General features: G+C 50.9%; 1 protein-coding gene across 5 annotated transcripts in view; it reads left to right on the top strand.

The window, feature by feature from the left end:
* The window catches only part of ZBTB16 (zinc finger and BTB domain containing 16), a 193497-nt gene that overhangs the window by 80596 nt on the left and 88975 nt on the right, over positions 1 to 23926 (top strand). For all 5 annotated transcript variants that reach the window (XM_027036560.2, XM_027036557.2, XM_027036558.2 and 2 more), the window contains one exon: positions 18907 to 19004. In XM_027036560.2, the coding sequence (XP_026892361.2) occupies positions 18907 to 19004 (98 nt within the window). The remainder of the gene's footprint in view (positions 1 to 18906; positions 19005 to 23926) is intronic.

Below are 23926 nucleotides of genomic sequence, written 5' to 3'. Positions count from 1 at the left end.
GAATGGTGCAGAGTTGGGGGAAGGTCCTGCCTGGCTGCTCTCAGCACATTCTGCTGTTCTGGTGATGAGTGTGGCCAGTCCCACGCTCTGCATTGGTGAGAGGTAGGCAGGAGATGGCTTGGGTGAGCACTGCTCTCCTGGGCAGCTGGTGGCTCAGTAGGTTAGACATCTGATGCTTGTTTTGGGCTCAGGTCATGATCTCACAGCTTGTGAGATTGAGCCCCACGTTGGGCTCTGCACTGAGAGCGCAGAGCCTGCTTGGGATTCTCTCTTTCCCTCTCTCTCTGGCCCTTCCCTGCTCATGCTCTCTCTCTCTCTCTCTCTCTTAAATAAACTTAAAAAAAAAAAGAAAGAAAAGAAAAGGCAGCGAGGAAGGAAGTGGCCTCTGGGTGGCTTGGGGAGTGGCCTGTCAGGACTGGGAGGTATTGATAGGCCCACCTTTGGTCCTCTCTTTCCCAGATGAAATGAAAAGCAGGTGGCATGGGAGAGCAGGGGACAACTCTTCGGGCCATTGGAGTTTAACCGGGGGGTAGGGGGGAGGTTCCATGTTAGAGGAAAGCCAGCCATGTGATTGAAGAGTGTGTAGGCTTAGTGTTTCTAGCTTGATGGGCTTAGGGTTTTGTGATGGAGCAGGAGAGGTCGTAAGAGCTGCAGGAGGGATACATGGGAGTTTGCTGTCCCAGACATCAACAAGCCTCGGACGGAGAAGGGGCTATTTTCTGCTTTGTTGCTAGGAGCCCACATTAGAAACTTCTAGCATCTTCATCTGACGTTTAGCCCTGCGTCTCCCCCGTTCCCCTCGTCTGTTATTGGCTGGCACTGGTTTTTCATCTTTTACATGCATACGTGTTGGGTTTCCTACTAAGTTTTAAGGTCCTTGAGGGTACAGCCTATGTATTGCATTTCTTTGCACCTTTCCGCAGTGGCTAACACCATGCCTTGCATTTAGTAGGCAATAAATATTTGTCAGCTCGAATGAATGGAACTGTGGCTCCCTGTTTCCTTCCTCTTAGGGTAGCTCCTTGCTCATATCCCCACCGTCTTCTTCCTTACCTGTCTCCTCTGCCCAGTTTTCTGTCTCATATAGACGTGGAGCCAACCTCCTCCTCCTCCAGAGGCGTTTCTGTGAGGACTTATAAGATGAAAAGCATGGGGTGCAAGTGGACATGTGAGAATGAAGGGTCCCTAGAACATGCAGGCCGCACGTCTGCGGCTGCAGGACCCTTCTTCCAGGCTGTTCCTTTGATCTGTGGACCTTCCAGTGCTCACTGGTCAAGCTGGTCCTCTGAGAGGAAGGGTGAAGGGGCCTCCCTGTGACCCCTCGGCACCCCACAGTTTTTTTTAATCACCCTTCCTGGCCCTCTCCGAGGGTCCTCCATGAGCCGGCTCTGCCTCCTTGGTCGGTCTGACTGCTTCAGCTTTGTTTGGAAATCGGAAGCCTCATTTTACTATAACGGTTCCTGAAAGATTTTCTAAGTGAAACTTGCACATTTCGTCTGCTCCCCGACTTTTCAGATATTAAACAAATCTCTCTAAGAGATTTCCCCCGTTTTTCCTCCCCCCTGCATCTTTTTCCTCAGAGACCAGCCGTTCGCTCAGCCAGATGGTGAGAGAAGGGGTGTGTGGTGGCCACATGGCCTGCTCGTCCGCGTGTGTGAAGTAGGGGATTCTCAGAGAGGGTGCCGCTTTCTGGCCGGCGCTTTCTTGCTTTGTTGGCATTCAGCAACGGAGCAAGACAGAGCACCCTGGCAAGTGACCAGACACAGAGTGGGTGGCAGGAAGGCTCCGTCACCCTGCTATCCCTGCGTGGAATCCACTTGTCTGTGAATGGGAGGCTGTGGGGGAAGTCAGGGAGTGTCTGGCCGGCGTCCCAGGCCAGATGTTCTTCAGTGCCATATGTCATGACCGGAAGGGTGGGCCTCGCGGGCTTCTGGAGCACGCCTGACCTCTGCTCTGGAACCACCGCTGTCCTTACGGCCCCCCTCCCCCCTCTGTCAGGGACCTGGGATGGCTCTCTCTGTGCCTGCTCTGCACCCGACCTGCTCCCATCCTAGCGCTAACTCCTAACTGGGCTAAACTCCTTTCACGGACTCCTCAACATCCAGCTCGCCTCCCGCTCACCTGTCCCTGGCTTGCCCCCTCCTCCCCCACCTTGTACAGGAACAATGCTTTTCTAGTGCCCGTTTCACCCTCATCTGAAGTGTCTTCTCTTCTCTGCCTGCATGATCCTTGGTGTCTCCTTTTTTTTTTTTTTTTTTTTAGTTTTTATTAAAATGCTTTATTTATTTTTTTAGAAAGAGAGGGAGAGAGTGGGGAAGGGCCAGAGAGAGAAGGAGAGAGAGAGAATCCCAAGCAGACTCCACGCCATGAGCGCAGAGCCCGACACGGGCCTCGAACCCACGAGCCGTGAGATCGTGCGTGACCTGAGCCGAAATCACGAGTCGGACGCGTGACCGACTGAGCCACCCAGGTGCCCTGATCGTTGGTGTCTTCTGAGCCCAGCCTAGAGCCCACCTGCTCAGGGAGGCCTCTGGGATGTCGATTCCCATGGACTCTGCATGTGGCGACTGTAGTCAGGACCTACCACTTGGCGCGTGGGCTCAGAACGGGTTTGTGTTCTGTTGTGTATTGTCTTCTCTCTTTAGGCGGTAAGTTTTCGGGGGCAGATTATGGTCTCGTGCTGCTGTGGTATCACGCACCATGCCAAGCAAACACCGAACTGATTCTCAGCCTGTCCAGGCTCATGAGAGAGAAAGGGGACCTGCATGTTCTTGCCCCCCTCCAGCCGTGTTGCGTGGGTGACCAGCTCAGGGCGACAGAGGGAAAGAAGTAACACCGCGGCTCCCCTCCCCACGCATCCCTTTTTCCGTCTGCATCCTGATGAGTAGATGTTGGCCTCTTGAATCGGGTGGACGTTGCGGACGGGTTTCAGACAGAGGCAGCAGCTCGTTTGAGTTCCTTCCGTGGTAGCTTGTACTCCACGGAGCCAGGCACGGGTGCCGGTCAGGTGATGCAGGCAGTTTGTTCCGATTTCTCTTCCTGGACCTTCTGGGGGGGAGGGGGGGGCGGGGCACAGAGGTATCTTACAGGTGCATGGCAGGGATGTTGGCATTTTGCTTTCGAAGGCTGACCCGGCTACTATCTTTGGAGGTCTCCTCATTCTCGATGTGGAATTTGTACACTTTCCTCGGTCCCTCCTTTTCCACAGTCCTTGCCCATCGGAGCCTTCCTTTCCCAGCCGGCCCCTCTGTTCCAAGGAGCGTGTTTTGGCAGCTGCTTGAGGACTGCAATGAAGTCTGCCTGTGTCTTAGGACTCTGCATAACCAGACCGCTGTGTGGTCCCTGCAGGCTCATCCCTGCACACTTCTCCACCTGACCGCTGTGGATGACGGGGCCGGGCTCCCACGGGCTGGTCCAGCACGACTGGTTCATATTGGCAGGGCTTGGCTCCTGTGGTGCACCCATCACATGGAGATCTCCCTCATCCAAGGCCTTTCCGTTTTCACTATTCCCTGACATGGGTAGATAGAGCCCTTCAGAGCCCGCAAAGCCCACCTCCCCCTACCCCCCCCCCCAACTCCAAGGGACCCGCCCAGTCTCACGTGTCCTCAGGCCGCCTCCAGCCACACCCCCCACTGCTGATTTGCTCTCTTCTGTGCACTCACACTTGCCCGCTTGGTGACGTTTTGGCACATGCCTACATTCTGCTTTCAGGATTCTTTCTTTGTCTCTTTCTCACCAGCCTGGTTGTGAACTGGCCAGGCAGCGAGAGGGTTTATCTTTCTTCTTCAGCCTTATACTAGCTAACATTTGTTTAAAACACTATGTTCTTAAGGCTGTGCTCACTCTTTTGTGTGCACAATGTCATTTTTTTGCCTTCTGAGGTAACAATTTATTACCCCCCCTTGACAGATGAGAAAACTGAGGCTTATAGAGCCCCAGTGTCTTAAAGCTACTATGTTGGTAGACCTGGAATTTGTAGTCAGGATCGGCATCAGAATCCGAGTTGTTAAACGTCTGTGCTCTGTGAACTTGGTTTATGTTAGGCTCTGCCTCTTACAAGTTCTATGACTCCTGGCAGCCTATTTATTTCTTTGTGCCTCAGTTTCTTCTTTTTCTAATTTTTTTAACGTTTATTTTATTTTTGAGAGAGAGAGAGAGACAGAGACAGTGTGAGGAGAGGAAGGGCAGAGAGAGAAGGAGACACAGAATCTGAAACAGGCTCCAGGGTCTGAGCTGTCAGCACAGAGCCCGACGCGGCGCTTGAACTCATGAACCGTGAGATCATGACCTGAGCCGAAGTTGAATGCTTAACTGACTGAGCCACCCAGGTGCCCCAGTTTCTTCTTTAAAAAAAAAAAATTTTTATTCTGAATGGCCCAATTAGCTTAGAGGAATATATTTCTCCCTTCCCTTCCCTTCCCCCTTCCCCCTTCCCCCTTCCCCCTTCCCCCTTCCCCCTTCCCCCTTCCCTCTTCCCCCTTCCCCCTTCCCCCTTCCCCCTTCCCTTCTTTTTTAGAGAGACAGTGTGTGTGGGCCAGGGAGAGGGGCAGAGAGAAAGAGAGAGAGAATCTCAAGCAGACTCCACGCTCAGCACAGAGCCCAACATGGGGCTTGATCCATGGGATCATAACCTGAGCCGAAATCAAGAGTTGCATGCTTAGTCAACTGAGCCACCCAGGGTGCCGATGCCTCAGTTTCTAGCTCCACAAAACAAAATAAAAACAAAGGCTTCCTAGGGTTGTTCTGAGGATTGGATGAAATGATGCATAAAAATGCACAGAATAGTGCTTCAGCTAGGTCTAGGATTCTTCTAATTCTTTTGCATTGATCAGTGTCATTTTAATTTTGTCATTGGCATTACTGTTATCACTTCTCGTGTCTCTGGAATCATGTTAGCACCTAAGACAATGTTACGCACGTGGCTTGTGTCCAGGAAGTGCTCGGTTAATGAACGAGAAGGCGCTCGGGCATCCAGAGCCGACTTGGTGACAACCCTCGGTGTGATGTTGTCTTTGTGGCAGCTCTCATTGTGAGGTTGCCTTGGCCAGGGTTCCGTGTTGGCAGGTTCTCACGGTGGCGGCTGGGGGATGAGGCGATGTGGGGCGTGGTGTATCAGTAGTCGAGAACCTTCCTGTGGCCTAAAAACTTTTTTCCTTCCTGCCCCTTCCCCGGTAGCTCTGAGCCCTGCCAAGCCTGTGCACAAGCCTTGAAATGACAAAGTACCCTTTAGTTAATTGCACAACGGATTGCCTAGAGTTAAAAGTTCTGATTTATATGACTATAGCTCTAACTGCTCAATAACACAGGCCTGTAATCTACTTTCATTTCAAACAGAACGGTGATTTATAGGGCAGCATGCCGCTTTAGCTCAGAAATGAGGTGTTCAACATATGCTCTGTTGACATAAATTTGGAATTTATCGCTGTTGTCAAAACTGCCTGTTGGACAAAGGTGGGTATTAAGGCAATAAATGACTCAGAATAGTTTTCTGTCACATTTCCTAACCATTGTATTCAGTCTATTTGAGGGAAAAATATATACTTAAAAGTAATCAAATGTCCAGAATCCATGCATCTTGTTTTGAATGGCGAGAATGGAAGATGCGGGAGGGATGGAAGGGCATGAGGGCGTGGGGGTGGGGTGGCGTGGATGGCGGGGAGGGGGGGTGTTGGTGAGGAGAAAGCTTTTCATGAAGTTACGGCCCATTTTAAAAAGATTCCACTTTGCTTCCTCTCCCCCATCCCCATTAGGAGGTGGGCTTTCCTTTCTCATTTACGAAGAGGGGGAGGAAAATGAAAGCTCATTAAATAAAAATAGTAAAGGACATTTTTATGTGTGGGCTTAAAGCCAGTGATGTCGGGGAGGAGTTAGTGAGTGGCGCTGTGAGGGAGGCAGAGCAGGACTTGGTTTATGGGGAAATAAAGCCCCTGGCTGGTGTTGGTTCTGTGCTGCCTCTGTGAGCCTGGGCTCGCCTCCACCTTCCCTCCGCGGGCTCCTGTGGCCACATGCACTCCTGGCTGGCCGAGGAAGGTGAGGAACGGTGGGGTGCCGGGCTGCACGCAGGATGCTGTCTGCACAGGTCCTGACTGATTCATGACCCGCACTGTGGCCAGGACGCACGTCCCCACCCACTCACCCAAAACATGTCGTGAGCACCCACCGATGCTGTGCCTTTGCTGGGCTTGACGATGTAGAGGGATGAGGCAAAGCTCTGCCTTCGGGTGCTTTTGCATCTAGTCCAAGAGACAGACACGCAAGCAGGTGCAGCCCGAGTGCCGTTGGTGTGGCAGTAGACACGCGTCAAAGGTTAGGGGTAATGTGGAGCAGCTTTGGGGGCGGAGGGACCACGGGGGCTCCCTCAGGATGACACTGGCTCCCCTGCCTGGCGAAATGTCTCTTTGTGGTGATCAGGGCTCTGCAGGGAAAATACAGGCAAAAAAAAAATGCACTAGCGACAAGCCTTGAAAGAAAGATGTACAGTGTCGTGGTCAGGTGATTACCGACAAGCACGTCAGGCTGGATTTTCTGTGTGAGAAGAGCGAGACCAGAGTCCCTGTGCATGGAGCTTCCCACCCGTATGATGAGTGTGCATCAGTCCCACGCCGTGGGCTGGCCGTAGCATCCTCTGAGCCCGGGACACCAGGCGGGCAGTATGGAAGATCCGGCAAGTGTGATCGGGGTCAGATTCGGGAACCTCTCTTCTGCATCCTGTTGTAAGACAACGTAGCATGCGGAGTGCTGCTGGTAAGCGTGTGTCTCGGCGAGATGGAAAGGACACAGTCGCATCCAGAGAGCCGACCGCACCTTGGCCGTCGTCGGGCCTGGGGTGCTTGGTGTTCAGCATTTCCAGCACCCTGGGCTCAGCTCTGCAGGCTCTCAAGGCAGGAGCCCGAGGAGCCTCCTGCTACCCCCCATGACAACAAGGCCCAGCAGGGGAGAGGATGCGTATCTGTTGCTTTTATTTTATTTTGCCTTTTATCTCCATGCCCACACGCTTGGAGCGTCTCGGCATTGATAAATGTGTGCTCTCACACATACACATGCACACCGTCCCCCTTTCTCTTGCCTGCGTGCATGCCACACACACACACACACACACACACACACACACACACACACACACAGTCCCTCCCTCACACACTGGGTCCGGACACCAATTGTAAGCCTTCTCTGTGTGGCTCACCCTCCCTTTGCCACCAAACCCTGTCCTTTTCACACAAAGCTCCCTGTTGGGAAAACTCATAATTTTTACACCACACAGTCTTGACTGGCCATTGCTGGAATTACTGTCTCTTTGAAGTGCTTTCTGCTGGGGCATTTACAGGCCGTTTTAATTACCTGCAGCTTGCCAGGGGCCTTGCTCTGTCCCAGGCTTTGTTTGTTTGTTCTTTGCAAGGAGTCTGTGCAGAAAGGAATACGGCTGCCTTCTCTTGACAAAGAAAGGCAAGGGGGAAAGAGAAGTTTGGGGAGCCCTTAGCAGAACTTGTCCCTGAAGCCCTCTCCAGGACACCCTGCCCCCCTCCAGCAAGCTCAGGAAGAGAAGCCAGCCCTTGCTCTTGGCTTGCCCATGTTCTCAGTCGTTTCCAGCACTGTGGGTCTCCCTGCTGGATTTGCCTGCGATATTTTTGTTTGTGTGTGTGTTTTGGTTTTAAGTATTATTAAATACATTTCCAAGCTTCCTGTCACAGACAACAGGGCTGTCAAATAAAGCTCCCCTCACTGCCGACCAAATCAAAGTCAGCTGCCGTTGAGCTGGGATCCTGCTCCTGTTTTTTCATCTAAATGTGTTTAAGGAGCGTGTGTTATTAAATTTTTGAGCCTGGACATGGGGTGTGGAGGGTCGGGGTTGAAATCACATGGGAAGGCAGAAGGTAGTACCCGCTTTGGGCTGTCTGGTGTTTTCCTTTCCTTGTCTTAATTCATTCGATTCTCTCTCTGGAATGAGCTAAATATAAATAGCCTTCTTTGGGATTTCTGTTAAACACAAGTGTGGCATGTCACGTCTGCAGACGAAGATGCTAGTTTACCAGAGGAGCCTTGGAAGTTTATCCGCTTCCCGGCTGGCTTCTACAGCAGAAGGAATCCTCATTCATTTATTCATTTAGTCCAAAAATGCACTGAGAAATCGGAACCCTGGTACATTGCCGAGGGGAATGTAAAATTGTGCAGCCGCCTTAGAAAACGGTCTGGCAGTTAAAACGTTAAAAACATAGCGGTACCGGATGACCCAACAGTTCCACTCCTAGGCATATACCCACGAGAAGTGAAAGTGAAAGCCCATGTCCAAAGATAAAACTTGTGAGCCAATATTCTTGGCCACGTTATTCATAGCAGCCAAAAGTCAGGAACAACCCAGTGTCTGCTGACTGACGAACGGGTCAATGACATGTGGTATGTCTATACAATGGAGTATTATCTTGCCATAAAGAGGAAGGAAGCACTGATAAATGTTACTACATGGATGAATCTTGAAAACATCACGCTAAGTGAATTCTTGCAGACGTAAAAGGCCAGCCGCACACCGTATGCTTCCATTTGTATGAAATGTTCATAATAAGCAAATCCATGGAGTAAGATAGTAGATTAGGGGTTGCCAGAGACTGGGGGGTTAGTGAGGGGAAATGGGGAGTGACTGCTAATAGGTACAGGGTTTCTTTTGGGGGTGATGAGATCTTCCGGAAGTAGACAGAGGTGATGGTCGCACGGCTCAGTGAATGGCCTAAAACCCCCCAAATGGTATATTTTAAAAGAGTGGATCTTACGGCATGTGGATGGTATCTCAGCAAAGCCGTTTCTTTAAAACAAATGCATTGAATGCCTGCTCTGTACCAAAGCAGCCTGGCACTGTGCCAGACAGTGAGGACGGAGCAGACAGTGGTCTCTGTCCAGGTGGCGTGCCGTCCAGGAGAGGCGAGGAACCCTCGTAGGAAACCCACTATGTTAACTGTAAGTTGTGCCAAGTGCTGGAAAGGGAACCAGTCAAGTGCAGTAATGCAGAGTAGTGTTGATGTATAACCCACCTTGACGGAGCACCGTTCAAGTGCAGTCTTACTTTTCCAGAGCTGGGCACACACAGTAGGCTATTAACAGACGGAGTGTAAAATAGTAAGCATCAAGGAATGAGGGCGGTGTACCTTCCCTGAGGTCTTCTCGGTAGGAGGTTATAAAGTTGCCCCGAGACTCAGCCTGTCTGTGGACCCTGGGTGTCATCATTTGGCTTCTGTTTTCCTAGCGGCTCCTTTCTTCTTGCTTTCCTCTGATTAGGGTCCTGTGAATCCTGGGTGTGCTCTTAGTGCCTCCTTTCCTGCTGATGGTTTTCCTGTGCCTTTTGCCGGGGGGCTCTGGGAGAACATTCTGGGTGGGATGGATAGACCCTCTGCAGGTGGGCAAATGTGAATGTAGATCCCGAGGTGAGAAGTCTAGAGACTTCCACCTGCTCCCATGGGAGAGGAGAGTAAGTCACTTGGCCTCCGTTTCCTCATCCACAAAATGGGGGTGGCACTTTCTTCCCCAGTCACAGGATGGTTGAGATGACCCTCAGCATCCCTTTCGAAGTCAGATGCGATCTATAAATGCATTAGCATTATTCTTAGAAAACCTCAGTTAACTAGATTTCTTTTTTACATTTTTCTGGAAGAAAAAAACAATCAGCAAAAGAGGTGGATATCTATTTTTTTTTTTTTTTACCTTTTCCTTCATTAAAATGACAGTAATTTCCACAGTGTGCCTTGGTGTCCCTACAGGTTCATCTGCCCAATCTCTTATCTTGTGTTCATAACTGATGTTGAGAAAGATGGCTCTAACGGCTTAGAATCCTCATAGAGAAGTAATTTAATTTTCAGTGTACTAAAGCAGAAAGAATGAGGCAATATACATTAAGGAGGTTTTCAGAGGGCTTTAATTCGAAGGGAACTTTCTTAGGCCCTTAATAAACCTCAGTTAATTTCCACAGTCTCTGAGGATCTGTGGCTGGTGTGTGGGGTTTGAAGGTAGCATCTTGGCTTCGTGGCCGAAGTGAGAGTGTGTAAAAATGAGCCTCGATTACCAGGAAACAGCGCTGCCTCCCCACACCCAGGAAACACAGGAAGATAAAGGAGGAATTTGTAGCTTTTCAAAAACAGTTTTCTGAGAAATTGTCTCTTCGTGCTGGTTAAGATGGAAGCCTCTTATGGGTGTGAGGGGGAAAAAACCAAAATGCCTGCTCATCTGTAACCATAGTTCATTTCCCTTATAGGGCTTTTTAGGGTCTGGAGAGAATATTTGGGATTTATTTTTGTTTTCTTTGGGCTGACGTCACCAAGCATGCATCCTGGTGCTCTGTTTTGGGTTTGGAAAAAGCTCTAAGAAGCTATAAATCTTAAGGCATTTTACTATTTTTCCTCTTCCCTTTTCAAAAAGCACAACTTTCCTGGTTTCTTTAAAAAAAAAAAAAGGAGAAAGAAAGAAAACTACAAAAGTGTGTATTGATTCCTTTCCCTCAGATCTTAACTGCCCAAGCTGTAATACCTTGCTTACACGTGCCAGGTTTTTGTGCAGTTTTGCAACATCTCCTTAATCCAGTGAGCATAAATAGAACATTTCAATCATATTTGGCTACTAGGAACTTCACAGATAAGCACGCTAAGACCTTGTTGAAAGAGACTGTATGAGATTGTGTGTGATAAGATCATCCTGTAGCCCGGCGCCCAAATGAAAAACTTTTGTTCTTGGTGAAATTTGTTGATGGAGATATTTCAAATAAATGACTTACAAGGACTCGGTCTTCTAAAACAAAGGCCCCGTTGCGTAACAGCCTGAAGCCCAGGCCTCCCGGTGCTCAGTGGCCACGAAGACCCTTCAAGGAGCATTTGCTGCACGGAGATTAGCGTGCCCCTTTGTCATTTCTGACATGGTATTTTAACACCCACACGGGCAGCCTTATCGGAGAGCCCTGTACTTGGTGTGGTTATGGCCGTGGGGAATGCCATTGTCCTTTCCCCTGTTTTCAAGGCTCAGGACCGCTCCTTCCACTTTTTAGTCAGCTCTATGCGTGATGCATGGTCTTCTTCTAAGAACCCCACGGAGGCCTTCTCTTTCGGACAATAGAGACAGCTGTTCTTGTACGGATATGTGTGTATGTTGGAAGTGTTTTGTGTCTCTCTTTTTTTAACCTCTATGTTTTTCTTTTTGCATTCTCCTTCATGTTGGTTTGTTCATTCATTTAGCAAAAATGCACTGAGTCCTTCCTCTGTTCTGGGCTCAATGATGGAGGCTGAGGGGATGAATCAGGGATGGAACCTTCATGAAGGTGGTTGTAATTTGGTGAGCATAGGCCCCTGTCGGCCCCACAGCCTTTCAGTGTCATCAGCCCGATTGGAAAGGACCTAAGAAATCATCTAACTCAACCCTTGTATTATTGCAGAGGGCGTAGGGTGGAACCTCCAGAGGGTAAGTGGTTCGACCAAGGTCATTTGATGGTTACCAGCAGAGCTGGAGTGAACACTGGGTCTCCTGCCCACCCCCTCCCCCAGAACAGTGTTTTAGCCAATGTGTTACACTTTTATTCTAGATCCTTGAGAAGACGTGCCTTCTTTGCTATTCTCTCCCTCTCCCTTTAAAAGGCCCCAAAGCAACCAAATGGCCACCATTTTCCAGAGCTCCCCTGATCCGGGTTCCCAGGAGAGGGGTGTGCTCTGTGGGTCCTGTCAGCCCTTATCTTGTGGCACGGAAGGCGTTAACTAACCCTCTGTTAGTTCTTGGTTGTTTTTTTTTTTAATCTGTTGTTTGAAATCCTTGCCTTTTATTGGTATATTTACTTTATGGCATACATAAAGAGCTATATTAAAAAATAAATTGTGTTGTAAAAGCATTCGGTAATGTTTATTAATATTGACTAGTCAGGGAGCAAGGAACTCTATCGCTACAAGGATAATTTGTGGTAATACCAGCTCCCCATTCACAGCTTGTCAAATGACTGTCTAATCTCAACATTAAAAAAAAAAAGTGGGTAAAAGGATAATTTCCTTTATGCCTTGAGAAAATGAAAGTGACCCACTCCCCCACCAAGATTAGAACTAATCTTTCTCCCCCACCCCCACCCTGGGCAATCCAGGCCCCTTCTGTGATCCCAGGCAGTCCCAGGGCTGGGTTTCAGTGGCCAGGTATCCTTTTGTCTCAGGCTGGTTGGCAACTGCTCACCTAGCAGTAGCTTCTCTCATAGCTCTGGTTGTCTGCACCTGTGCTGAGGGTTTAGGCACAGAAATAGACACCTATTCCTTGTCCTCAAAGAGCTTCTAGCTTTGAAGAACTTCTACATGGCTTGTTCCTAAGGAGAATGATACTGGATGTGACTAATGACCCGTTCGGACTAGAATGTGTCACTGATGGTAGCCGTAAGAAACCTCCCCTTGGGACAAGATGATGTCACCCTTAGAAGGTAGGGAACATTCCTTGAGTATTCCAGTTGTCCTGGTTTAGGGTAGATGCCTTCAGTAGAGCAAGCTCTTTTCAGAGTACCCCTTCCCCACAGAAAGACATGTGTAGAAAGTTCAGGAGATTGAACTGAATATGGAAACACCTTGAAATCTCCCTGGAAGTTGCTCTGGGGAGTAAATTCCTGATAAGTTTTCATTCATGTCTTCTAAAAATTGGAGCCCAGAACCCAAGAATGGTCTTCCTCTTGCCATTTGAATAAAAGGTCAGTGGACATTGGAGGTGTGTTTCGAACTTATGAGTCTTAAGAGAAAGGAATAAGCCCATTGCCGAAGTATATAAGCTCTTTCCTCTACCCTCTCTTGGTTCTGTTTCTTGTTGGAGAGGTGAGCAAGGCCAGGGTGGAGTTCTCTGACCATGGGGCTTGGGAATCATTTGTTGCTTTTGAGACTGAGAGTCTTGGCAGAGCTCTGTGAAGGGACCTGCCTCATCTCATGGCCACATGGGGCACAAGGCAGCATGCCATTGCCAGCTGGTCAGGTCCTGCTCAGGGAGAGGAAGAAGAAGGCGGTTTGGTGGTGGCTAGGTTCCCATGGTAAGAAGAGAACCTTGGAGAATATTGGTTTCCATGTGGGCAGCAGGCTTTGAGAGAAGAGCGTCATTTGGGATCTGACTCTCAGAATCTCCTGTCTTGTCCTTGCCTGTTTTGAGTACCCCTTAGAAGCACTGCATAGGTCAAGTTGATGGTCATGGGATCAGAAAGCAAAAGCCCCAGGCTTTAGGGTGGCTTCTGCATGTGGAACAGCTCAGACCAAGAAGGGGGTGAATTGTTGGAAGGACCATGAAGGCCCCACTGGCCGGAGCCACATGTTGTTCAGGGTATGGGGTCCCTTAAGCTGAGAACAAGAAAAACGTGACCTTAATAAAGTCCTTATAAGATGGATTCCCCACTTTATTTTTCAAAGATGGGCAGTTCCCTCCCACTCACTTTCCCCATGGACAGACTCAAGTTCTCATTGTCAGTTCCTGTGGCCCTTGGCTCTGTGGCATACAGACGGGCTGAAATCTTCCTGCAGAGAGTAGACACAGAAGGTGCTCTTAGGGAGCACTGTTATGGTCAGCTGGGTCTGGAGGGGAGGATGGAGTACGGCATGGGTCTCTCTTTGCTGCCACTCATTCTGCTCTTACGTTCTAGGTACACTGGGGAGATGAAGGCTCATCTTGAGAATGATGGGTTGGTCTGAAGCTCAGGCTTCGTGTGGCTGTGAAATAGCATTGGCCTTCCTTGTGCAGACTTCAGGAGCCACAGGACAAGAGTTCAGCACTGGGTTGGAGGTGTCCATGAAGTTCTTGTGCTTGGAATACTGTTAAAGATGAGAGGAGGGATGCCTCGAGCCTACCTTAGATGGAGGAGCTTCTTTAGCAGCAATGAGCAAATCCCTTCGAAAACTAGACCCTACGTGGGGCGCCTGGGTGGCTCAGCCGGTTGAACGTCCAACTTTAGCTCATGATCTCACCGAGATGATGACTTTAGGTCATGATCTCACTGCTCGTAAGTCCAAGCCCCACGTTGGGTTCTGTGCTGAAGCTCAGAGCCTGGAGCCTGCTTCAGATTCTGTCTCTGTCTCTCTATACCTCCCTGCTTGCTGTCTCTGTCTCTCTCTCTCAAATATGAAATAAAAAACATCAAGAAAATTTAAAAAAATAAAACTAGACCCCTTGAAGAAGAGGGAAAATCAACATGGCGTCTGCTGTTATGTAGTTTATAGCCCAGAGCAGACAAAATCTATGACTTGTCAGACTTCCAGTAGCACAGAGACGGCTCAATGTATCTTGCTAGCTTGACTTGACTGGCGAGGGTTGTGTGGTTGAGAATCAGTGAGAAGGAATGAGTCTTTCTCTCTAGTTACTTGTTAAAAGATTCAGATTTGCTTAGCTCTAATTTCTCATAATGATTCAGCTCTCTTGAGAAAATAGCTAGAAACCTGCCAAAGGTTAATTTTTTCTTTGTCTTTTTGGACATAATTGAAAATCTGTTCCATTCAAGATGGTTTGCCCAGTGGGCCAATTGTGGGCCGTGCTGGGACAGCACTACCGCTTGGCGGGAGTAGGTGGGGAGGGCGTGGCGGGGACTTGAAGCATGAGTGGGGATGGATCCTCCAGCAAGCATGGAACAGAAGTGTTGGGGCCATGCTGAAACTGGGTTACTCTGAAAATGGCGTTCAGCAACGGGACTGCTTCTCAAAGAAGGGAGCGTGAAACCAAGGGACTTATGCAGACAGGCACAAAGATGTCCCCACCTGTCCTTCCTTCCTGTGCTGTAGTGGAGGCTGGTGACCTCAGATGGCCATGAGCAGTTAGACCTTGCGAAAAGACAAGACCAGACTGGGAAAACATGCGTGTGTGGTGAGGAAGAGGGAGGTGGACAGAATTTCCATTTTCATCAAAATCACTTGCATAGTATAGTGGTAGTGGCGGGGGGCAGGGCAGGGGTTGTGGTCTGCAGAGTGAGAGACCATGGGTTCATACAAATTGCACTTTTGCTCAGAAGCCAGCTGGAATTCTATTTCCTCCTTGGTCATTCTGCAGGCTGTATAGAGAGTCTGCTGGTAGCCAAGTCTCTTGAAGGCACTCAGATTCTTCTCTGCCATTTCCTTTTTCTATGGGTTGGAAGGGTTCACCTTTCCATTCCGCATCCTTCCCTTGGGGCTCTGAACAGTAACGAAAGATAGGAGCAAACCAGTGCTGGGCTTCACTCAACTCCTAGGGCTATAAAGTGCTTCCTTGTTCTCTTCTGAACTTAGTGTGCTTTGCCCTTGTCTCTCTGGCAGTGGGGCAGGACTTTTGTCCTTGTACTTCGTGTGGATCACATGGATGCCACACTCACCTCTGGTAACCTGTGTGGGACGCTGAGTTAGTGGGTCAGGTACAGGGCAGTGTCCTTACCCCAAGGATCAGACAAGATAGGACATCTGTGTCTCTGAAGGCTGAGAAATGCGTGGCAGCAGAATGGTTCCAAAGAAAGGCTGCTGATGGGTTCCAGAAGTTTCTTTCACTGAAAAATAGACCACAAGTGAGTAAAGGAAGAAACTCAGGTTGTCTGGATTAGAAGGTTTTAAAATGAGTATCGATTTTAGGGTTGGGTGTCGATTTTTGTTTAGGCTATCCTAGCCTGGCTGCCTAGGTGTCATGGGACATCACACAGTGGAATGTGGTTCAGAGAGAATAATAATAATAATGCCCTTTAGGGAAATTCCTTGGAAACTAGGCAAAATGATAGGAAGAAGATCTTTTTAATAACGTTTGTTTATTTTGAGAGAGAGTGCGCGCGCATGTGAGCACTCTCTTGCCTGCAAGCGAGAGAGGGGCAGAGAGAGAGAGAGAGAGAGAGAGAGAGAGAGAGAGAGAGAGGGAGAGAGCGTCCCAAGCAGGCTCCCTGCTGTCAGCGCAGAGCCTGACGTGGGGCTTGATCTCATGAACCATGAGATCGTGACCTGAGCCAAAATCAAGAGTCAGACTCTTTTTTTTTTTTCAACGTTTTTTATTTTTTTATTTTTGGGACAGAGAGAGACAGAGCATGAACGGGGGAGGGGCAGAGAGAGAGGGAGACACAGAATCGGAAACAGGCTCCAGGCTCTGAGCCATCAGCCCAGAGCCCCACGCGGGGCTCGAACTCACGGACCGCGAGATCGTGACCTGGCTGAAGTCGGATGCTTAACCGATTGCGCCACCCAGGCACCCCCAAGAGTCAGACTCTTAACCGACTGAGCCATCCAGGCACCCCATGAGTAAGAGTTTTGACTGTTCAAATTTAGGTTCCGTAAGGGATCAAAGCCTTAGAAGTCCCCCATATCACTTCCAGGTGAAAAAGATGCAGAGAGGTTGTTAACAGCATGATTTGTCCAAGGTTATAAAGCAAGTTAATGGCCGAGTAAGGCTGAGGAGCCAGGTCTTCTGACTGCTGGCCCCGCAGCCTTCCCTGTACCTTGCTATCTCTCCAGCAAAGGGCAAGAGTCTACCGCCTTTCACACCAGGCTAGTCCAGTGGCCCAAGAAAGCCACTTTCACTGATTGCCAGGCAAATCCATTCACATCCAGAAAGAAGGCAGTGGGGTTACCCAGAAAGTATTCCTCGGGGTCAGAGATTTGGTCTGGAGCCTGCAGGGAGAAGAGGTGGGTTGGGATGCTTACCCTGGTTGATGGCTGCTGATACTGGAAGATTGGTCACTCCAGGGTCCTTTTGGGAAACCTGTCTAAATAGGTGCTGGTCCTCCGCTTAGCTGCTCCCTGAGAGGTGGGCACTCCTGGAAGGTAAGAAATCGCGAGTGAAGAAAAAGATGGAAATAGATGGGATGGAAACCCATGCCCTGCCCTCCACCACACATGACCGTGGATGCGTGCAAGAGGTTCACCGGCCGAACCATTTGTGAATTGAGTTTTTGCTGCTCCACAGAACATGTCTTAGGAAAGCAAACATTTGCCATGCCTGGGTGAGTGGCAGGAATACTGTCTATCATGTGTTTACACGCACACATACACACTCAGTTGCCTGGGCATGTGTTTAAAAACATGGTTTGCCCAGAACGCTATTAGGACATGTCCCAGTGTCCAGCATTGTGAAATCTATTTGGAGTTAAGAATGTTCAGTTAAAATGTTCTGTACGGTTACTATTTCCCAATTGGGTTGGATCAGCCATGGCCAGGAGTAAGATAATATGGGGGTGGGGCGCACTACAGTATCAGGGATGAGGGTGTGTGTGTGTGTGTGTGTGTGTGATTGAGAAATTATTTGTTGCTTTTGGCAAGGAAGTAAAGGGAAAGCGAGCAAACAAAACAGCCTGATTGAGAAAGAGTTCTGTGAAGGGGGCTGGGCGTGGACATGGCGTGCCATCCTCAAGCCACCGTGGCCCATAGACTGTGGCACTCAGGAGGCTCACCTGGGGGCCTGCGTGGTTTCGACTTACCCTGAGTTCTCGTTAGGGGATTGGAAGGTGGTGGCGGCGGATGGCTCGGTGTAGTGGTCGTGATCTGGGCTCCGAGGCTCAGATCCGGGTGCTGCTGACTTGGGCGTGTAACACTTCCCCTCCACACCCGCGGTCTTGTGTGTACCAGCAGCTCTCCAGCCTTTTACCGTGATCCTCGCCCGTCATCGTCTGATTGCAATGGGTTGTCGACTCCAAGGGGACTTTGTATGCTCTACTCTCTGCCCTACTGCCATCAGCTCGTGCCTCTGGCTGCCGTTCCCTGCTCTGTTCTGTAGGGCAAGAAGGCACAGAGATGGGGGCGGAGGTGGATCCCGGATCTGGCAGTGGCAAGTAAGGGCCTGAGAACAGGAGTGTGGGTGGGAAGAAAGTCAGTGTTCAGGCCAGATGGCCCACACGCCAGCCAGCAGCTCAGATCCTTGCCGGCCTACAGCACATAGACCTTCTTCCCACCGCTCAGCTCTTTGCTACCCGCCTGCTCCCCTGCATCTTACCCGACTCGGCTGCCGGCCTCTGACAGAGCAGAGGGGCTTGGGGCGAAAGGTCCAGCTCGGGATCGGAGCTCTGTTGCAGGCTGGGCCTCTGGGCAGTTGTTACCGGGACCTCTGTCTTCTTGGGGGTGGTCCTGTGTGTCAGGCCCGACTCACAGAATTGCAGTGTTGGTAAAATGAGATGAAGTGTGTGACAGCACCTGGAAAACCAAATGACCGTTACCATCCGCACCATTCTGCATTTGTAGGGTGATGTTACCCAGTTTCTTGAAATCTTCCTGTCAGGGCTCAAACTCTGGTCAAAACAGAAGGAAGACATCTTCTAAGCCGGGCCTTAGGGGAAGGGCATGCGTGTTAGAGACACATACGTGCGGCTCTGAGAACATCTGGATGCCCCAAGAGAGAAGCGGCTTTATTGTGTCCATAAAGGCACCGATTCATTAATAAGCTTATTCGGAGCCTACTATGTGTCAGTCGCTGTCGTGGGAGCTGGGGATGGGAGAGAGAAAGGGCACACGTGCTACCCCTTCGGAGTCTGACGGTGTCGTGGGGGAGCTCGGCACATGCACAACTGCAGCGCAGTGGGGGACATGACCTGACCGAGGGGAGCAGAGGCCCGGTGGCCTCCGAGGACGCCCAGTGCTAGTTTGACAGGGAGCGTTATGTCTGACTGACTGTCCCGTGCTTCTTCCTTCTCACCCTGAAATCGGATCTGATTTCTTTCCCCCCTTGGTCTGCGTACCAGTGGGTAAAGCAGCAGGAAGTGCCCTGTTCTCTAGCTCTTGGACAAGACCAGGAATAGATTCTTCCTTGGCAGCGGTCCCTGGGAAGAGGGGTGCGTTCGGCCATCTGAGCATGTGGGGATGTCTCCATCAGTGCCCATCTGTAGCCCCCATGCCTTCCACCTCCCCTCCCTCCTGCCCACCTACTGGAGGGATGTCCGCAGAGCCCCCAGGTGAGGGTGGGCCTGCCTCCTGTCCAGCCAGAGCAGCCGCAACCTATTTTTTCCTCTCCCTACAGGAAGCTGCACAGTGGGATGAAGACGTACGGGTGTGAACTCTGCGGAAAGCGGTTCCTGGATAGTTTGCGACTAAGAATGCACTTACTGGCTCATTCAGGTAGGCGATGCTGCCCTGACTGGCCCATTTGAGCCCAGGCAACTGCCCCTGCCCTCACTCAGAGCCCGGATGTCCCCACTGCCAGCCGGGGCTTGTGGTCCACCGTGTTTCGTGGATGCTCTCTCCAGGTTCATGGAGCAGAGAGTTCATCCTAACGGTGTGACCGTCCACACAAACCCATCCTCGTGCTCTCTTGGGTTTCCTAGGGCTTTGTTAGCCCCCAGTGCCCTGTGTGTGATCTCCCTTCCAAAGCAGACGACAGTTGCATTAGCACAACAGTTGTGGCATTCGGTTCTCAGTGTCTCATGAATCTGACTGTTGGGGTCATGTTAATACGGGAGCCTTTAATTGAACAGGTTAGGAACACAGAGCTAGTTACCTTGTGCTGTCTTTTGCAAGGTAGTTTTACCCAGTTCCAGCGGGGTTGGCTGCGTGGCTGCGGGGGGTTTTGCCCATGTTTGGGACAAAGCTGCTCTGTTCCCCGAAGCACGGGAAATGGAGTGGTACCTGACATGCAGCGTGCCCAGCTCTCCTTGGCGGAGGGAAGGATACACCGGGTCTGATGGTGCTGCTCTGAGGCCAGCGGGGTGTCCGGGTTCAGCTGCAGAGGCCTTCAGACTTCCCTGTCAGGGCCAGTGCTCTCTTCTTCTGATTCCCATGCCTTTCAACCTTAGGGTCACATTTTGGGGGAGAGGTGAGGCCATCTTCTTACTGTCACGTGTGGATGTCTTTGTCCCACACTGCGCCCAGCACTAGCCCTCCAGCATTTGTGAAGTGAGCACGGGCTTTGGGATTAGGCACACGTTCAAACCTCATCTGTAATATGTGCTTTCTGACCTGGGGTGGATCTGTCTTCTGAACCCCGTTTTGTGCATCTGTAAAGGGCAGGTGTTGCCTAACTTGTGTCCTTTTTTTAAAGAAACTGTGGGACAGAATGTAGGTTAAAAGCGTGTGTCGTACACGCCCTGGCGTATATGTGGTGTGTCGGAAATGGCGATTTTCCATCTCACCTTCCTTTTCCCCCACGTTGCCCCTGGAGCATGTTCCCATCACCTTACCCCAGAAGCTTCTGGTCTGGCTGGCTGTTTGCAGTCTGTCTTCCCGTGGCTCGCACGGTCATGTCAATGCTGTTGGGTGCTTTTTATGCTTCAGTCACCACAGTCTGGCTGCAGAGCCCGTGTGGCTCGGTGCTGCATGGGATGCTCTCTCCCTGGCCCTCACGGCCTCTCCTCAAGTGCCCCAAACCCTTCCAGATCCAGGCACTGTGCCACGCCAGGTGGCTGTCTGTCTCAGCACGCGCTCTCTGTCCGTACATCTTCGTGTGTTCCGTTCTTCTCTCGGCGGGGTCGCCCACCCTCACCCCTTGTTCCACTGAACCGTTTGTCCTGCCCACCCATCCCACATTGGCCTGGAGTCCTGAGTCCATATACCCTTGTGTCCAGCAGCTGCTCGGGACTCATGGACTCCTTTTGTCCTGTTTTTATAAATTGCACCCTGTATCTTTTCGCTTCCCTTCAGTTTGGTAGGTTGTTTAGGGTTCAGTGTGGGGTTTCAAAGCTGTCTGCCAACCGGCTTGGCCACCCCCCAAGTGCCAAGAGTGTGGGTCTTCTGTTTTATGTGCTTCCTGGTGCAGGCCCCTGTGTGGTCTCCAACAGTGAGGTGCTGGACACTTCCACGCGGGTAACACACTTTTCAGCCTGTGGTTAAAGCTTCCTCGCCCACTCCGGAACTTGGCCCAGCAAGCATCCTTCCTCCTTGCCCCTTCCTTGAGTCCAGCACGCTAGCCAGACCCGTCTGTTGGTTTGCTCCCTGTGCATACTGACACAGCTTGCTTTCTGGGCTCCGTGGCTTTGTCCACCCCCTTCCCTCTGCTTGAATAACCCTTCCCCGGGCCTTGCCGGATCTTCTGAGGTCCCTTAGCAATGCCATCCTCCACACTTCCCCACCTTCAGCCAGGAGCAGTCCTGCCTGCTTCTGGGTGTCCGCGTTTCTTTATCTGAAGCTCTCTGGGCACAGTCTTTCTTCTTTGTACTGTGGTTGTTTAGGGACCTGCCTTATCTCCCTCCCCTCCTTGGGAGTCCGGGGTAGAAATTTGGAAACTTGCCTCCTGCCCACGTTATCGTGGGCAAAAAACATAAGCTTTTGGAGCCTCTGTATCCTCATCTGTAAGATGAGAGCGCTTGACTCTACCTTGGAGAAATTGTGAGGCTCACCTCAGACCCTGAGCACTAGGCCTGACCCGTGATAGGCTCTCTGTAAATGGAGTTTCCCTCTCCCTTTGTTCTTCTGCTGGGCTGTAAGCTACTGGGGATGGGGTGTCCCCGTTATGTACAGCACATTGCTAGGCACGTTAGTGGAGTCAGTAGATGGTGGTCAGATGAGTGAGTGTGGCCTGGGAGGGCTAAGACTGTGTCAGGGGAGCTCCAGTCTCCTGCTGGCTCCCTCCTACAAGACGAACGGTTTAGACTGTGACCCAGAGGTTCACTGGGGGGCAGCCGGGAGCCCGCCGACCCATATCGGCTGAATGTGAGCAAGCTAGTCTCTGCAGCATTGGTGGCTCTAGTGGGAGCAGCAGAGAGAAGAGGCACTGCTTATGCACTTGCTGGTGGGCCCAGAGCCCCCAGTTCAGACAATATGAGTGGCTTTGCACCACCCTCTCCGGAGCCAGCCACCGCCTAGGGATGTGCTCTCCTGTCCTGCCTGAGATGCCACTTTGGGCTCCCGTGGTCTCCTCCGGATGTCCTGGCAGCTTTGGGAGCTGGGTCCTGTCTCCCTAGGCTTTCTTCTCCATTCATATCTTACTCGACACAGAGTCTGATTGTGCAAAATGACTTGTCTCTCTGAAACCCACTTGCCAGTGTCCTTGGAAGAGAGGATTTGGCGGGGGGAGGGGGGAGGGTCATAGTGCTTTCATTCACCTTTGCAGACAGCTCCTTGCCTGCTAAGATATTTCTGTTCTCTGCTGCTCCTTTCCGTGTCGTTCTCCCGTGTACCTGTCGCCCCTGTGTTGGGATGTCTTGAAAATAAAATAGCAACACGAGCTGAGAGGGAGGCTGGACCACTTCCTGAATCATTCACGCCCCCTGTGAAGCAGTGAAGGCCCCAGAGGAGGGGTGTGGAGGGCCGGGCAGCAGTGCCGGGTCTCCTGTTGGATTCTAGGGGCCGAGGGAGGTGGGGTTTTACACGTTCTGACTCCTCTCTCCGTTGCACGATCACAGAACTCTGTTGACGGTTTAGAGGACTCGACATGTTTCTTGCTGCCGGGCTTTGCAGGCTCCCTGCTGGGAGCCGTCAGCAGGCTCGGGCCCCTGAGCGTGTGCCGTGCAGACCCACTTTACAGACCGTCCCCGAGGGTTGGGGCCGCACTGCAGAGCCTAGCAGAACAATAGATGCTCCAGGACCTCGGGGACCATTCCAAGGGGCAGGCCGTGGAGAAGCAAGTCTGGGATCTGGGTGCGGGTCCCGGTGCCCCCGCCTTCCCCTGAATGTGGTTGCTGCCCTCGGACCAGGCACATTCCTGCTGTTTTCTTGTGCTCGGCCGAGCTTGAACGGTGCTCCTCCTGGCTCACTTCCTTGCTGGGCGCGCTGGCTGCCCCCACCCCCTCTTGGCTAGCGTGGCCTGTGTTTGTTATTGTAGTTCTGGCACCCGGCCAGGCCTGGCTGCGAGCCAGCCTTGTGGGTACAGTGGGTACAGTGAGTGCTGAGCCAAGTTTGTCATCATATGCGATTAATTTTTTTTTTTTTTTCTAATCTGGTAGGGGTGGGGTGAAGGAGGACGCAAGACAGGAGCTGCTCCGATGCTTGAGAACAGGCCGCGCAGATTTCTGCGGAGATGTTATTTATGAAAGAACGAAACGCTCTGGCTGGCTCTTCATTCTCAGCTCTTGGTCCTTCTCACGTTGTCTTCCTCTCCTCTGCATTTCTCTATCTGAGGAAATCAGCCTGTAGGAGACCGACAACATGAGGTTTTATTTTCAGTGACTGGAATACTAAATTTACACTCCTAAATCAGTTTTCATTGTGTTGAAATCGACAATTTGTTTAATTAGAAGTTTGCCCTGTAGGAGGCCCTTCTTGGAGACACTTCTTTCTTTCTCTTCCCCCCCCCCTCTTTTTTTTTTTCTTCCTTTTTTAAGACCCTAAATGGTAGTAGTGAACGTTCAGTTTAATTGAAGTTTTTATTTCTATTTGAGTGCGTTAACTAATCAAGTGTTTATGAGATATACCTGATGATAACGATAAGTTTAAATTAACAAATAACCTAACTCATTAACTAATGAGGATAGATCTGGCCACACCCTGCGTTCCCAGAGGTGCGTTTGGGATGGGGACAGTTTGGGGAAAAAAACAAGGCCTGGTGGGAGGAGTGACCACCTTGGATGCTTTGCAAGCCTGTTCCTCCTGGGCTCGCTCTGACAGCTCCCTTCCCACCCTTTGCTGTGGGGATCGGCGACCTGCTGTCTCCTTGCCACTCCTTGCTGTCACTGAAGAGGTGATTCCTGGCTCTGGGATGTGCACGCAGAGACCGCAGACCCAGGCAGTGGCTCGGGTTGGTTCTGGGATTTGCTGGTGTAAGGTTTCCCATTAGGTAGGATTTCCCACGGCTTGGCTGCAGTACTGGTGGATTGTAAGTGAGCACACCCAGAACTCCTTGCTCCTGTTTTTGACTTGACTGCAGGCTGTTGAGGGGTTTGCAGGTTTCTGTGGCCTGCCCCTGTCCTGGGAGCGTCATTCGTTTTTGCAGCCAGTGGACATTGACTAAGCACCACTGCAGAGAGCTTTACAGCATCCCTGCCCTCAAGGAGCTTACGCCCAGTAGGAGAGATGTTTGACTGAAATGACCAAAGAAGGTGTTGGACACAAAGAGTCAGGGAGAATTCTAGGAGGAACTTGCAGGAGGAGAGTGTCCTTTCCAGAGGGTG

The sequence above is a fragment of the Acinonyx jubatus genome, chromosome D1 (genome assembly GCF_027475565.1).
Source record: "Acinonyx jubatus isolate Ajub_Pintada_27869175 chromosome D1, VMU_Ajub_asm_v1.0, whole genome shotgun sequence".
In the NCBI taxonomy this organism is placed as follows: domain Eukaryota; kingdom Metazoa; phylum Chordata; class Mammalia; order Carnivora; family Felidae; genus Acinonyx; species Acinonyx jubatus.
Note: the sequence above shows the minus strand (reverse complement) of the source record. Positions and strands in the feature narration are given on the sequence as shown.